Source organism: Petaurus breviceps, unplaced genomic scaffold (assembly GCF_028583685.1).
Source record: "Petaurus breviceps papuanus isolate PSGF00001 unplaced genomic scaffold, PetGlider_PUasm1.0 189, whole genome shotgun sequence".
Taxonomy (NCBI): domain Eukaryota; kingdom Metazoa; phylum Chordata; class Mammalia; order Diprotodontia; family Petauridae; genus Petaurus; species Petaurus breviceps.
The window spans coordinates 31,168,344-31,185,116 of record NW_027185809.1 but is presented as its reverse complement, the minus strand read 5'-3'; the positions used below and the strand labels follow the sequence as shown (position 1 = coordinate 31,185,116).

The window sequence follows — 16,773 nt, the reverse complement described above, 5'->3', positions numbered from 1 at the left end:
GAGAGAGAGAGAGAGAGAGAGAGAGAGAGAGAGAGAGAGAGGAGCTCGGAAGAGCACAAGTCTGAAGAGGAAGAGAGAGAGAGAGAGAGAGAGAGAGAGAGAGATGCCAAGAGGCTGCTTTACATTAGAGGCTGGCTTGAGTTCTTTTCCAGAACCAAGGCAGCAACACCAAGTATTGACTGGTCCTGACCTCATGGACATACCCTAAAGTATAGGGTGGATATTTCTGGCTTTTCTCCCAGAGAGATCATTGCCTTACTGACTGTGGGGTGGCAGGAAGGGGTACATGCATGACGTTAGCAGTAGACACCCATGCAATTTTGAGTCCTGTATGTCGGCATCACAGTCCTGGTTAAAGTCCTGATTTGAGTGGCGGTGGGCAGGGGGTTGTATAGTTAAAGAGAAGTAGAGCATCCTTATTTTTAAAAAAGTTTATGATGAACCAAAGAGCCACCAACAATAAAGACAATCAAATAAAATACAAAGTACACAACAAAATATTACATAGAACTTCTAGCATTTGACAAAGTAGAACCAAGAAAATGAACAGAAAACAAAAGAAATTAATTTGCTCTGTCTCTTTTCATTTCCATACAAGGTTCTTCTAACTCTGATTTGTTGTTTTTTAATGTATAGTTGTAGCTAACATGTGCAGATATGAATCCAGCTCTACTCATTTCAATTTGCATCATTTAACAGGATTATAGATTTAGACCTAGAAAGCAATCTCAGGGACCAACACCTTCATTTTTACAGATGTAGAAACTGAAGCCCAGGAAATCAAGTGACTTACCCAAGGTCACATAAGAAGAGACAAAGTGTCCAGTGCTCTTTCTCCTGTACCATACTATCTCTACAAAAAAAAAAAAAAAGCAATCAGACTAAAATTGCTCTTTGGCTCTTCCATTCTATATTGGTAACTAGATAGATATCTTCATCTTGAACCTCCCCTTTATCAAATATAATAGCTTTATTCTAGGATTACTTTGCTCCCACTATTCTCTCTCCTCATTCTCTTCCCCTTTTTCTTCTCTGTTTCTCTCTTATTGTCAGTGTAGTGATTAAAGGAAATGGCTTCTCTTTGAGATGAGAGGAGATGGTGGAGGAAAAATTTCTTGCAAGGACAGGATTCATGTCAGACAAATCCAGGTAGTACTGTTAGGAGTCCAAATATGTGAGTGTTGCAGCAGTCAGACAACAAGCATTTATTAAGCACCTACGGTGTACCAGGTGCAGCTAGGTGGTGCCATAGTGCATAGAGTGCTGGCCTGGAGTCAGAAAACTGATTTTCCTGAGTTCAAATCTGGCCTCAGACACTTACAAGCTGTGTGACCCTGGGCAAGTCATTTAACACTGTTTGCTTCAGTTTCCTTATCTTTAAAATGAGCTGGAGAAGCAAACTACTCCAGTATCTTTGCCAAGAAAACAGCTGAAAAACAACTGAATGGCAACGTGTGCCAGATACTATGCTAAGTGCTAGGGATACAAAAAAAAAAAAAAAAGAGGCAAAGGTCAGTTCCTGCTCTCAAGAAACTCATAGTCCAAGAAGTGGGGGGAGGAGACAACATACAAACAACTATATATAAACAAGATGTATATGGGACCAATTGGAAGTAGTCTCAGAGGGAAGACATTAAGAGTAAGAAGGATGGGGAGGCTAGGTGGCACAGTGAATAGAGCACTGGCCCTGGAGTCAGGAGGACCTAAGTTCAAATCCCAACTCAGACACTTAACACAAAAACTAGCCGTGTGACCTTGGGCAAGTCACTTAACCCCAATTGCCCTCCAAAAAGCAAAAAAATAAAAAAAAGAAGAGTAAGAAGGACTGGGAAAGGCTTTTACAGAAGGTGGAAATGTAGTCGATGTTAGGAAGGAAATGAAGATGAGGAGGGAGAGTTCCAGTCATGGGAGAGAGTGAAAATGATTGGAGTTGGGAGATGGATGAGGAACAGTAAGGAAGCCAGTGTCACTGTATCACAGGCTATGTGGAGAGGACTAAGATGTAAGGAGCCTACAAAGGTAGGAAGAAGCCAGGGTATGTAGGATGATAATAGAAAAAAAAAAAGCTCCTAGGGGTAGCTAGGTGGTAGCACCAGCCCTGAAGTTGGGAGGACTTGAGTTCAAATCTAGCCTCAGACACTTACTAGCTGTGTGGGACAAGTCACTTAACCTTGATTGTCTCCAAAAAAAAGGAAAGAAAAAATATAGAGTTGGAAGGGCCCTCAGTGGCTATCTATCTAGTTCAACCTATTCATTTTACAGAGATTATTTCCCACCGTGTTATAGGCTAAAGATTAATGGAAGAAGGCAGGGGAGAGAGAGAGAGAGAGAGAGAGAGAGAGAGAGAGAGAGAGAGAGAGAAGGAGAGCCAAAGGCCAGTAACTTAGGAAATTTGTCTAGGAGGGAAAAGGTGGCAGTGGCAGCAATGGAGGAATGGGCTATTGGACCCCACCCTCAGACTTTCTTGCTAACCAAGGTCTTTGGGTTTCAGGAACCCAAATTCTCTTGTCTCCTAAAAAAAGCAGACTTGAGATTTCCAAATCTGAGATCTCTGTGAGTCTCTCAAGGGCCCAAGTATCTGAGGCCTTCTTAGTCTCTTGAATCTGCCATTCTCCCAATCCAGGATACCCTCCTATTTTGCCCCTTTGCCAGAACTCCTTGGTAGGAATGGGGAGGAGACTGTGCCTGGGGAAAGGGGGACACGGCCTGGATTTGAGCACCACGGGGTCTTGCTCCTACAGGAAGCAAGAAGCAAGGAGGCCCAAGACTGAGAGGTGATACCAATTCAGTCTTTCCCAAAGAAATTAAATTCCCCAAGTAATTAATTTAATAAATTAAATAATTAATTTAATTAATTCTCAAATTCTCCACCTCTACCCACATTGGAGAGATTGTTCTTATGGCTATTGGCAATTTGTTCTTGGCTACTGTACTTCAGTCTGATTCCATTTATATTCTTATCTGTTTGTAATAAATATGTTTCTGCTTTCATTGGTTGCCTTGGCTGCTAACTGATGAACTAACTAGAATAACCTAGAAACAAGCAGAATTCAGATGTTTCTAGAGAGTAGATTCTTGGGTGGGGACTCAAGCCATGGTGCTATTTTCAGTTAAGTCTCCAGGACTGAACCTAGTCTGTCTTTAGTTGACACATGGGTTACATTAACAAATGATTTATCTTGATCTAAGAAGTGTGAATTGTTTTAAGTACTTTTGAAGAGGCCCAAAGACTTAGCTTTTTTTGGAAGATTTCCTTGAAGTGGATATTTCTTTCTGCAAATCTTTTAAACTGGTAGACTTTCAAATGCTTATTGCTTGCTTCAAAACCAATATTGAGCTTTATTGGGTAGATAATGAGGAAATCCATGCTTTTAAATTTTGTTTATGCTATATTCCAGGTCTTTTAATTGCCCTTTGTCCTTACTGAGAAGTCCAATATGATGAATGTTCTTTGGTAGGCAATTTCTGTATTTCTTCTTACAGCTTGATGTTTTTCCTTAACTTATAATCTTGAAGTTCAACTGTAAAGTGTCCAATAGCGCTGAATCTAGGATCTGTCTTTGCCAGAGTCCTCTGTATTTTTTCCCTTTGTATGTCACAGCTTATTCTGGATAATTCTAGAAAGTTTTAGTGTACATCCTAGAATTTAGAGTATTTCTTTTCTCTCCATTTTCTGGGATGTCAGCATTCCTAAGCTTGTTGCACTGTGATCTATCTTTGAGATCTACAAGGGTGTCCCTAAAGTCTGGACACAGAAAATGCACATTTTCAAGAAATGAAATGAATGAAATTTTCAACAACATTTTATTTAATTAGCATAAATGAGATTTCATAGGAAGACATAGGAAACCTCATTAATTAAATTAATCTCATTAATATGGAAAATAGTTTTCAATAATTAAATTAATCTCATTAATATGGAAAATAGTTTTCAATTTTCTAATGAAAGCTTTTATTCCATATGAAATTGTCATGGCTAAAATTTACGCTAATTAAAATGTTGTTGAAAATTTCATTCATTTAATTTCTTGAAAATATGCATAGTTAATGAGATGTCCTATGTGTCCAGACTTTAGGGACACCCTGTATAACTTGATCCTATAATCTTCCCAATTTGGTTATTTTCTAAACTGATATTTGTCCCAGTTGATCTGTGTTAACCCTTGTAATCAGTGTTATCTTTTCCACATTGTCTGTTTTCTTTCTATATTATTTCCTCCCCATATTGTTGTTGTTGCTTCAGTCATATCCAACTCTTCGTGAATCCATTTGGGTTTTCTTGGAAAGATACTGGAGCAGTTTGCCATGTCCGTCTCCAACTCATTTTTACAGATGAGGAAACTAAGGAAACAAGGTTAAGTGACTTGCCCAGGGTCACATAACTAGTAAATGTCAGAGGCCATATTTTTTAGCATCTCTTAATTATAACTTCAGTTCCTCTCGTAGTTTTTTTTTTTTTAAGTTCAACTAGTCAACAAATAGTAATTTTGGGGGAAAAGACAAGTTGAGTTTTTAATGTTTTATGTTCACTATGCCATTGGAATATCCAATTGTTTGTGATGTGGAATTCCATAGACAGACAAGGCTGGAATAAATAGATTTGTGCATCACTTGCATAGAGATGATGAGGTGGATCTGCCAAATGATAGAGTATAGAAAGAAAGAGAAAAGGACCAGGGATAGAGCCTTGGAGTACATTCATAGCTAACAGATACAACATGGATAATGATTCAGCAAAGGAGACTAAAAAGGAATGGTCAGATAGGGAGGAAAACCAAGAGCGAGCAAAACCAGGAAAACCTAGAGAGAGGAGAAGGTGATCAGAAGCATCAAATACTGCAGAAAAGCCAGAAAGGATGAGGACTGAGAGCAAGTCATTATTAGATCTGGCCATGAAGAGATCGTCGGTGACTTTGGACAAAGCCTTATTTCAGAGGGACTTGTGCCTTTGTTACTAGTGTTTATCTTGCTCATTTTCTTGGAATGTTCCATTTAGCTGTGTAATGATGCCTCTTTGAAATGCCGCCCACCTTCTCTTGTTCCATATGTGTTGCTCCTAGTGCATTAGATAATTCATTTGCTCCATAGTATTTTTAAAAATTTTGCTGGCTCTCTTCGTTTTGCTCGATTTCTATTTTGGCTGATTTTTTTATTTAATATTTTTCAGATCCATTCCTTTACCCCAACCAACAATTTGACATTTCTATTGACTGTTTTTTAAGATGTATGTAAGGAGGTAGCCTTGTTCCAAACATCTTACTCTGTTATTTTCCAGAGCAGTTACTTACACTTATTGCCTATATAACCTTGGCTAAGTCACTTAATATCCCTGAACCTCAGTTTCTTTACCTGTAAAATGAAGGGATTGGACTAGATGGCCTCTGAAGTTCCTTATAGCTCTTGATCTATGATCCAGGTCCACTGTTCCTTTCTACTACATCTTTTCCTTCCTTCCCTCCCTCTCTCCCTTCTTCCTTCCTTCCTTCTTTTCTTCCTTTCTTTTTGAAGTATTATTGATTCTTTTTTTTATCAGTATCACTTCCCATTGATCCCACTTCCCCCCAAAAGATCCACCCCATAACAAAAAAGTATAATTAAGTAAAACAAACCAACACGTTGTCCATGTCAGTTAACATATCTTCATTCCACACCGCTAGTCCACCATCTGTTTGAGGAAAGCAGAACAATATGTTTCATCATTGGTCTTTTAGAGTCAAGATTGCCCATTGCATTGATCAGATTTCTTAAGGTTTTTAACTGTTTTTCCCCCTCTACATTACTGTGGTCATCATTTAAATTGTTTGTGTTTTAAGAAGATTAGTGGCAAACTGGAGCACATCCAAAGGGAGCGGGTCAACTGGGAGAATGAGGGGTCTTAAAACTATGCCATATGAGGAACAGTGCAAGGAATTAGTCATGATTGTTTTCTTTTCTCCCAAAGTATTCCAAACTTAATAATTACTAACAGAAACAAACAGGAATAAAAGATGAACCATAAACACCACTATTTATCATTTATTTTTAAATGTGTATATCAGTGTTAGTATGATGTTGACAAAAATGAACTGTTTGCTTAGGTGTCCCCTTCTGAACTCATTTTCTTCTACATATTTTTCCAGATTTGGTTGCTTTTTACATAGCTTTAGTCAGTATGTATATTGTTGTTTTAATTCTACTTTCTTCACTCTGTATCACTTCATATAACTCTTCAGAACAGGAATGTTTAGTCTAGAGAAGAAAAGACTAAAGGCAGATGTGAAAATTGCATTCAAATATTTAAAGGTCTATCATGGAAGAAAAGGCTTGTTCCTTATTGCCCCCAAGGACAGAACTAGAACCAGTAGATAGAAATTATACAGAGTCAGATTTGGCTCAACATAAAGAACAATGTAACAATTAGAACTGACAGTGGAAAGGTACTGAATGAAGTAATGAATTCCCTGTTACTAGAGGTAATCAAGAAGCTAAATGGTGGCCTAATGGACAGAGTGCTAGACCTGGACTCAAGGAAGACCGAAATTCAAATCCTGCCTCAGTCTCTTACTAGCAGTGTGACCCTGGACAAGTGACTTAATTTCTCTGTTTCCTCATCTGTAAAATGGGGATAATAATAGCACTTACCTATGGCTGGGTTGTTATGGGCATCAAATGAAATAGCATGTAAGAAACATTTCGCAAATCTTCAAGCACTATATAAATGCTAGCTATTACTGTTCTTATAATCCCCCTGTCAGGATCAGTCAGGCAGAAAACATTTATTAAGCTCCTACCCTGTACCAGGCAGTGTGTTAAAGATGTTGACAAGGGATTATTGTATGGGTGGGAGGTTGACTTGTAAAGTACCCTCTATTTCTGCAGTCCTAAAACAAACAGGGGAATTGGAAAAATTCTTTGAGCAACAGTAAATATTGGAATAATTAGTTTCCCAAGATAAATATATTGAAGAAAATAACTCAACTGAATGTGTAAATTCTCACAAATTTATAGAATAAGAAAGTGAAGCACACAGGGTCAGTTGGAAGGAGCTGGTCAAGCTCCAAACATCTTACTCTGTTATTTTCCAGAGCAGTTACTTACACTTATTGCCTGTATAACCTTGGCTAAGTCACTTACTATCCCTGAAAGAAGGAAGGAAGTAGATCAAATTATGGCAGAAAGAGGGTAGGAGTCAGGAAGACTCATCTTCCTGAGTTCAAATCTGGTCTCAGATACTTACTAGCTTACTAACTGATACTGCTTACTAGATACTGGGCAAGTCACTTAATCCTCTTTGCCTCAGCTTCCTCATTTTTAAAATGAGACATTTTCTTCTCCAACTCATTTTATTGATGAGGTAACTGAGGCAAACAGGGTTAAGAGACTTGCCCAGGGTCCCACAGCTTAGTAAGTATCTGAGACCAGATTTGAACTCAGGAAGATGAGTCTTTCTGACTCCAGGCCCAGCACTCCATGCACTGCACCATCTACCTGCCCATATTTGTTAGCTTCCTATTTTGACCCATCTTCCTTGCTAAGCTCAGCTGTTTCTAGGCTGCTGAAGTACTATAAAATCATAAATTTTGGTAAAGCTGGGATAAAGCTCCATTTTGCTCCCTACCCCTAGTAGTTATTGCTTCAGTGCTTAATAAATATTTGTTGAATGAAAATGAATGTTGTGGGTGATATGTGCCTGGATTTAGCAGTATTGATTAATTCCATGGCATTTAAAGGGGACCATGAATCAAGGTTGCTAATCACTGATAGAGACAATCCTTCTAGTACTTGGCACAGACTACTTATACCATTCATTTCCATTCAATAAGCATTTATTAAACACCAAAGCCATAACTACTGAAGGGGAGGGGAAAGTGGAGCTTTGTCCCAGGGTGTCAAAATTCAGAGGACACTGTTAGTCCTTCAAAACCCTAGAAGCAACTAGGCTTATCATGTGTCAAGGATACCCCAACTTCTGCTAGAGATCTTTCCCAGCTTCTCCCTACTGCTAATGCCTTTCTTCTGAGAATATCTCCAGTTCACCTTGCATGTATCTTATGTACATACTTGTTTGCAGATTGTCTCCTTCATTATAGCATGTGATCTTCTTGAGGACAAGGCCTGGTTTTTGTTTTTTTGTCTTTTTGGAGGGGGAAAGGCAGGGATTAAGTGACTTGCCCAAGATCACACAGCTAGTAAGTGTCTGAGGTCGAATTTGAACTCAGGTCCTCCTGACTCCAGGGCTGGAGTCTACTACTCACTGCGCCACCTAGCTGCCCTGACAAGGCCTGTTTTTATCTTTGTATCCTCAAGGCTGAGCCCAGTGCCTGGCACATAGTAGGCACTTAATAAATGCTTATTGATTGACTACTGACTGGGTTGTATCATTAATAGCTGTGGATGTTCCAGTAGGACTAGCACCTCTGGTATGAGGGATTGCCCAGCCCTTTTCAGAGCTGCTCATCCACCTTTGGTGTCCACCTGGCACTCAACTCTTACCTGTGGCTCCAAGAAGTCGTAGCATGCCTAGCAAACCATCTGGCTTAAACCAGGTAGGCCTCAAACGCATTGGTGAGTTAGGGGGATGTCTACTCCAAGCATGTGAAGTCTTCCCCCAAGGCAGAATGGGCAGATGAGAACAATTTGTCCCAATGGCCATGAAGGTGACTGAAACATGTGCTGTGGAGCACTGAGAGCTTGGCCAGACCTTTAAGATGCTAAGGTCATCAGTTGCATCCCAAGTCGTCTTGTCTTTTGTCCTGCCACTGGACTTTGATGACTCTGGAAGAGAAAGTGAGGCAGACAGCTTTGGGTAACTGCCTCACTTAAATCCAATTCACATATGAGTCAAAGACCTTACCCTGTGATGTCTTTGATCTTCTTTGAAAATAAGGACAAACAACAACAGTGCTCTATCCATTTGGCTGCCATATAAACTCTTTGATTACCTCTAGTAACAGAGAACTCACTGTTTCATTCAGTAGCCTCCCCATTGGCAGACAGCTCTAATTACTAGAATATTCTTTATATGAAGCCAAAATCTTACTCCCTTATCATTTCTTTCCACTGGTCCTGCTTCTGCCCTTGTTCACTTGTTTACTTTGCCAAGTAATTAAACAAGATAGACCTCTTATAATAACTCTTCATCAGACCAGTCCTTAGGTTTGGAAGTTCTCATCTAGATGACCTCAGGAGTATGCTTCTAGGCTTAGGATTTTTCATTTCTATGGATCTCAAGAACAGGTTGGAGGTCTGGCAGAGGCCTCATGGTAACTAACCATTCTATCTTTGGGATTGCCAAGCCACAAAGAGGTTTTAGACTGTGGGTGGGCAGTGGGAAGAAAGTAAAGGATATGGAACACTGTAGAAGATATAGAGGGAAACTCAGAAAGGAGGAAGTCATTTACTAAACATTTATTAAGCACCTACTATGTGCCAGGAACTATGCTAAACACTGGAAAATTTGGAAAGCAAGGAGAAGAATAAGTTTAATTGATGTAACTGGTGCAGGGAGTTCTCCTTTGACACAAGGAAGGATGGAACTGGTCATTTCTAAGAAGGAGTCCCCATCAGAGAGACAGAGGACGATGAGAGCTTATTAGTGTGTATTCTGAGCCTTGGCAGGGATGTGATGATCCAAGAGGCCTGCAACCCCCTGTGGATGTCAACTGAGACTGGCTATCAGACACAAAAGGCTAGATCCACAAAGATACTGTTTGGGGGGGTTGTTCTTGAAAGACATTAAAGACTGGGGTGGCTAGGTGGTACAGTGAATAGAGCACCCAGCCCTGGAGTCAGGAGGACCTGAGTTCAAATCTGACCTCAGACACTTAACATTTACTAGCCGTGTGATCTTGGGCAAGTCACAACCCCAACTGCGCTGCCCTTCCCCCACCTCCAAAAAGCAAAAAAAAAAAGGAAGAAAGAAATTAAATAATGAAGAACCTATTCCTACCTCCCTATCCCAAAGTCAGGGCAACTAGGTGGCACAGTGGATAGAGTGTAGGGCTTGGAGTCAGGAAGACTCCTCTTAATGAGTTCAAATCTGGCCTCTGACACTTAATAGCTGTGTGACTCTGAACAAGTCACTTAACCCTGTTTGCCTTGGTTTCCTCATCTGTAAAATGACCTGGAAAAGTAAATAGCCAACCACTCCAAAAATCTTTGCCAAGAAGACCCTAAAAGAGGTCACAAAGAGTTTGAAAGTACTGAGCAACCAAAAGAAATCCCAATTCAGAGTTACCTAGAAAGCAAACAGGCATTTGCATAGTGACCAACATTTTTACATTTGGGGAAGAAAGAACATGATCCTCAGTGGCCTGGCCTCTTGGAAACTTGTCCAGCTTGATAAATGACTGTCCTTCCAAACCATGATTGCTGAACCTGGGCATCCATATGCCTCTTCTTCCCTTTCTTTTCCTTTTCCCTTCCTTCCTTCCTCTTTTTTTTTTAAAAGAGATGTTAATTGAGATACAAGTAATGAAACATGGTGCCCACCCTCATGGAGCTTTATACTCTAGCAGAAGAGATAGAACACATGAAAAGAAATGAATTACTCTACAATAGATATGCAATAACTGCAAAAAGTAAAATGAAAAAATAGGACATGAGACATCTACCAAATGTCATGTGAGGTTGAAGGAAGGATAGCTCATTTTCAGGGAACTGGAGAAGCCTTCTGTAGGAGGTGGCAGCTGCTCTGGGTAGTGAAGGATGGAGAGGATTTCAAAAGGAAAAGAATAGGTATGAAGAGGAAGGCAAAGGTACAGAGATATCTTTGTCTTTTCTCAATTTCCCCAGATAATCCAGGCTACTAGATAACTCTCCCTTGAGGGCAGTCACCCTTCCCACATAGGCTAGGCCCTAAGGGACAACTGTGGATCTGGGCAGGAGGAAGGGGGTCCCTTCACCTCTGCACCCCTGGGACCAGCTACATTTTCATCAGGACCTGTCCCTGACAAGTACTGTGTCTGTGGTACCTCCCGAGGGCCCTCACCCCCTTTCAGTGGATTCAGCCAAGCAGCTGGTTTTCCTTAGTGCCCTAGCCAGGTCATCTTTCAGCCCTTGTCCTTGTGGTTGATGCCAAATGCTCTAAAGCACATATTTGGCAAGGAGTCTGTGGGCAGGGCCTGAGCAGGTGGCTCTGATTAAGTCTGGCTGGCTCCTATTAACAGTTTATCTGCTTAAAGCATTAGTAAGGTCTCTCTGGGACCATTGAGGACAGCTCCGTCCTCTTTACATTTCCCTCTGCTTCCAGCTCTCTACAGCAAGGACCTCCTGAAAAACTTTTGTCAACATAATAATCACCATCAACCAGAAGCATTTGTTAGGCCCCCTCTCTGTAGGAGATGTACTAGCTGCTTACCAGGAGGTCTCCCTGTCCTGGACCTTACAGTCTAAGACCCTGCTACAGAAAAACCTGTAAAAGGTTATGGGAGACTTTATAGCGAGGCCCATGCCACCTGTGAGCTCCACTCCCCATAAACCATGGAGTGTTTGTAGAAGAGGGTACATGGGAACACGGGGGCAGTAGAGATTCCGTATAAAGTCTGGTGGCCAGCTAATTTTCTTCTTCATAGATAAGTATACAAGAAGGAATAGTGTCCTACTGTAACATTATTGTTAGCTAATAATTATTGTCATAAGAAGAACTTTCCAAGGATACAAGCTGTGTATGTTGATATGTATGTAAGAACTCAATTTCTTTACATCAAGTTGGGGTTGCCCCTCACCCTCTATTTGCAGAATCAGCTGGAGGTAATTTGCATAACTCAGCCCATCTGCCCCAGGCGAAGATAGGAGAGGAAAAGAAAAATTGTGAGAGAGTGGGAGTGTCCGGTTAGAACTTCTAGACTGTGTGGGACATGCTGATATGAGCAGAAGGCATACTACCATGATTCTGGGAGAGGGAGGAGGCAAATAGGACTGACTCAGCATAAAGTGGCCTAGAGCGGAAAACAGGAAGGAGGCATGCCCATAGTCTGTTGCTGAAACTTTGATTGGAAGGTAGGTTTGTGAATTCAAATGGTAAAACACACACACACACACACAGAGCTGTAGGAACTGTCTGCAGCTCTCCTGATCATGGCTTTAGAGTTGGTCCCGAGGAGAAAAGATAATGAGCGCCATCTATTGGAAGAGAGATGAACTTCATGGAGCAAGGAAGAAGGAATAAGTTACAACATCTTGTGAGAGAGCTGAAGTCGCTGCGGAAGGCTCTGGATGGCAATGACAATGGAAAGGGCATGATGCCTGACAACAGCGGAGAAAAACTGCAGTGGAGAGGGGAAGTAAAGGAAGGAGAGCAGCAGTAAGAAGCAGTGGCCACAGAGATATCCATTAAGGATAGCATGCTACACACAAAAAGGTCTCAAGGGCCTCCCAGCAACACCAGATAAAGAGGAGCAGATTCTGGCCTTCTCCCCTTGCTGGGTAGCACCAGTACCGTGAGTTACAAAGGGTTCTTCATTAACTCAGATACAAGTCTTTTCTGTGTCCTTTAATGCTGAAATACCGTGTTTCCCCGATAATAAGACCTATCCCGAAAATAAGCCCTCCCCTTACTGTGTAAGATTCCTCTAAAATAAGCCCTCCCCCGAAAATAAGCCCTATTGAGATTGCTACTGTAGTGAAGGTGATCCCCTGCGCTACACGCTACATTATGGTACCCTCTGTATGCACCTTCTCCCCCCCGCCGTGAAACGCACGCCGCGCTCCGAGCTGCATCCAATCAGAGCTGCAGCAGTGAGTGCATCATCCTGTCCTTCCCCAGTGATTTGCTTATTGAATAAAGGTACATTTTTTTGTTCACATTTACCTGTTTATTAAAATTGCTGTCAATGTTCATTAAAATAAGCCCTCCCCTGAAAATAAGCCCTCTGGTGTTTTTCTGTCCAAAAAATTAATAAGACAGTGTCTTATTATCGGGGAAACACGGTAAGATTGTTCTATGTTTTGAACCTGAGCAGCTAGGTGGTGAAATGATGAGTCAGGAAGACTTATCTTCCTGAATTCAAATCTGACCTCAGACACATCCCAACTGTGTGAACCTGGGAAAGTCAGCTTAACCCTGTTAAGCCTCAGTCACTCATCTGTAAGATGAGCTGAAGGAAGAAATAAATAACAAACTACTCCAGTATCTTCGCCGGAAAAAACAAAACAAAACAAAACCCTCCTCAAAAGGAGTCACGAAGAGTTGGACATGACTGAAAACAACTAAACAACAACAGTTTTGAGCCATGTGAATCTGAATCCTTGTAGAGGATCTAGTGACCACTATTGGGGAAACTGAAAGACACTGAAGTTCTCAGCTTCTCTCTGGACAGAAATAACAACCCATCACTTCATTGTACCTAGACTCTGTCAAGAGAGAACCTCTGATACGAGATCTCAGTAGTAAGACCCTGAAAGGGGTTACTCAGATAGATTAAAGAAAGTTGATTCCCTAGAGATATTTTAACAATAGGGAACCTGAGGCAACTCCAACTGATTGATTGTAAATTAGTAAATTACAAACCAGGGCTTGATTCATTGTTTTGTTGATTGCCCAGAGCTAAGAAAGCAATTAACAATGCAGATTAAACTTAAAAGTTCCTCCAGGGTATTCCCTCCCCTGCCCAGGAAATTGGCATATTTATTGCTGGTTTTTGTACCAAAAGGTGGTGGATGTGAGGCCAGAATGGGCATGAAGACTCCATGACTGAATTTTGCCTTTCAGTATGGAGAAATAGGAAAAGGCTGGAAGATACAGAGAGAAAGCTAGGTACAGTGGTTATAGCACTAAGCCTCAGGAAGACCTGAGTTCGAATCTAGCCTTAGATACTTGCTAGTTGGTTGGACATGTCACTTGGCCGTTTCCTCATCTGTAAACTAGGGATAATAATAGCACCTACCTTCTGGGGTTGTTGTGAGATCAAATAATGAGACAATAATTGTAGAGTGCTTAGCACACTGCCTGTTACATAGTAAACGCTATATAAATGTTGGCTGTTGATGTGGATACAAGGGTTACTATTAAGGGTTGCTTTTTCAGCACCCTGTGAGGCCCCTCCTTGAGTCTGAGGGCATCCTAACTTCTCTCCTCCTGATCTCGGAATACCATAAAACTTCCCCCTTATCCTGGACCACAAAATTCCACGTCTCCCTCATCCTGGGTCATACAATTTCCCCAGTTTTCCTTATCCTGTCCTGACAAAAACAAGCCCCTGTCACTCTATTAATTACTAGTCCTTCTTCCAGGGCTAGCCTGCTGCTTTTGCATCAATAAATCTCCCCTTGGTTAGGAGAAAATCATCTAATTGAATTCTTTCACATCTGAAACAGCTCTCCCAACTGGCACCTCAAAACTCTTCTAATTTTGACCAGCCTTGCATCATCTTTCCCTGAATGATGATCAAAGTATGTTTGCATGTGTGTATGAGTATATACATGTGCACTCTTGTATGCATATTTCATTGTGGGGAGCTGGCATTTGTAGGTGTTTGTCGGAGTCAAAGGTTGTGGAGTGGGTGCTAGCCCCCTCCTTCCTAGTGTAATACAGTGTAGAATAGGCAATAAAGAGAGATATAAAATCATGCTCTGTCTAGTTGAGCTTACCGGAAATAGGGGCCCAACTGAGGCTAGCTTTTTCTTCATCTTCCTGGAGAGTACTGGGGGAAGGCTAAGGGAAAGGCTGTAGCAAAGGGCACGGGGCCACCTAGTGCCTAGCTCTACTTTTGTCCCCTCCTCCAGTGCTTAGCTCTGACATCTTGCTTGTGACCCTCCAGTCCAGCCTCTCCTCTATCAGTCAACTGAGATCCATGGGTGTCAGTGTTACCATTTTTTCTCTTCTGATTTTGCAGATATCAATGAATGCCTTCTGCTGGGATTGTGCAAGGATGCTGAGTGTGTGAACACCCGAGGTAGCTACCTCTGCACTTGCAAGCCAGGCAACATGTTGGACCCATCTCGAAGCCACTGTGTGTGTAAGTGCCCTCAGCTGGTGGAGGTGAGGGCTGTGCTCTCAGAGAGCCCAGGAACTGGCAGAATCCCCTTCCCGAATGCTGTGTTAAATTCCACCTATTTAACTTTATCATTTCCACCAGTGCATAGGAACTTGTGGTTTTGTGTCTCTGTGTCATTGCATTCTCCTGTATGCTTGTGTTTCAGTGTGTGGATGTATGTGCACATTGGTTTTCCTTCATCTCATACATGTGGGCATGCCCATACATACATTCACATCTACTCTTGGGGTTGTTTGCAGTAATTCAGGGTGGGATGGAATTGCCAGCTGGGATAACACAGTGTTCAAGGTATCAGCCAGACAAAAGAGCAGTGTCAGCTGGCCTGGATGTGACTTCTTTCTCATAAGCAGAGAGGAGCCAAATAAAACAGGATAATGTTGCCCTCTCTTGCTGTTGTCAGAGACAGTTGACAGTTATGTAAGCCTGGTCTGGGTTTTTCCCATGAAAACCAGCCAAGCTCCAACTGAGTAAATGCAAAATTACCCAAAAGCTCTATTCCTTCTGGTCCCTACAAATCAATTAATTAATTAATTGTTTGATTAGTTAATTCAGCCTGCAGTTTGCTTATCATCTGGTGGAGCGGTGGGGGTGGGAGGAAGATTAGTAAAAGAATGCAGATTGTGGCATGTTACAAATACGTGAAATAAAGAGTTAGGAGTGATCCTTTCCAGCTGGGCAATGGGGGCATTGAAGAAGAAGTGTCATTTGAGTTGAATTGTAGAAAATAAGAGGCATCTAGGTGTCAAAGTGGATAGAGTGCTGGGCCTGGAGTCAGGAAGACTCCTCTTCCCAAGTTCAAATCAAGCCTGTGTGACCCTGGGCAAGTCACTTAACCCTGTTTGCCTCAGTTTCTTTATCTGTAAAATGAGCTGGGGAAGGAAATAGCAAACCATTCCAGTATCTCTGCCAAGAAAACTCCATATGGCATCATGGAGAGTCAGATACAAACCAATTCCTAGGCACAGCCTTCTCAAGTTGTTTCATATATCTGTTATCAATCCCAGTCAAATTAAATGTAAGCTTTTTGAGGGCAGGGATTGCATATTTCACTTCTGTATTGTTCACCTACTTTGTATAGTACTGGGAGCAGAGCAGGTGCTCAGAAAATTCTTACTGAAACTTGCTACCTTACAGAAAGAGGAAGGGAGAGCACTCTTTTCCTTTCCCCATGATGGTAATTTGAGACAAATTAATGCCTTTTCTATTCCAGCTGATAAGGCCGTGTCCATGGAGCAGGGGCTGTGCTTCCGATCAGCAGGGGCTGACACGTGTACACTGCCCCTGGCCCAGAGGATCACCAAGCAAATTTGCTGCTGCAGTCGAGTTGGCAAAGGATGGGGGAAGAAATGTGAGAAGTGTCCCCTGCCTGGCTCAGGTAACCATCTCCCTGTGCCTCCTCTGTACTCCCTGAGCCCTATACCCCTCCACCCTGGACATCCACCAGCTTTACAACCCCAATGGAAGGAGAAGACCACTTCATGAAAAGGTGACAGGCTGCTTGGGAAGAGATACATGGTGTTTCCCTCCTGGATGGTCTGCTAGAAGCTATGAGCTCCTTCCTTAACACCATGGGATCAAAGATCTAGAGCTGGAAGGGGCCTTGGAGGTCATCTAGTTCAACCCTCTCATTTTACAGAAGAGGAGGAAGGAAAGGAGGGAGGGAAGGGAAGAAAGGAAAAAGGAAGGAAAGAAGGAAGGAAGGGAAAGGAGAGGGAGGGTGGGTGGAAGGAAAAAAGGAAGGAGGGAGGGGAGAGGAGAGGAGAGGAAAGGAGTGAGGGAAGGAAAAAAGGAGAGGGAG

The 16,773-nt window shown here is 41.9% G+C and overlaps 1 protein-coding gene across 1 annotated transcript in view; it reads left to right on the top strand.

Annotated features, from left to right (window-relative positions):
• LTBP2 (latent transforming growth factor beta binding protein 2) overlaps positions 1–16,773 on the top strand; it is a 204,309-nt gene that overhangs the window by 136,521 nt on the left and 51,015 nt on the right. Inside the window, exons 10-11 of the mRNA XM_069092220.1 lie at positions 14,814–14,936; positions 16,186–16,350. Of these exons, the coding sequence (XP_068948321.1) occupies positions 14,814–14,936; positions 16,186–16,350 (288 nt within the window). The remainder of the gene's footprint in view (positions 1–14,813; positions 14,937–16,185; positions 16,351–16,773) is intronic.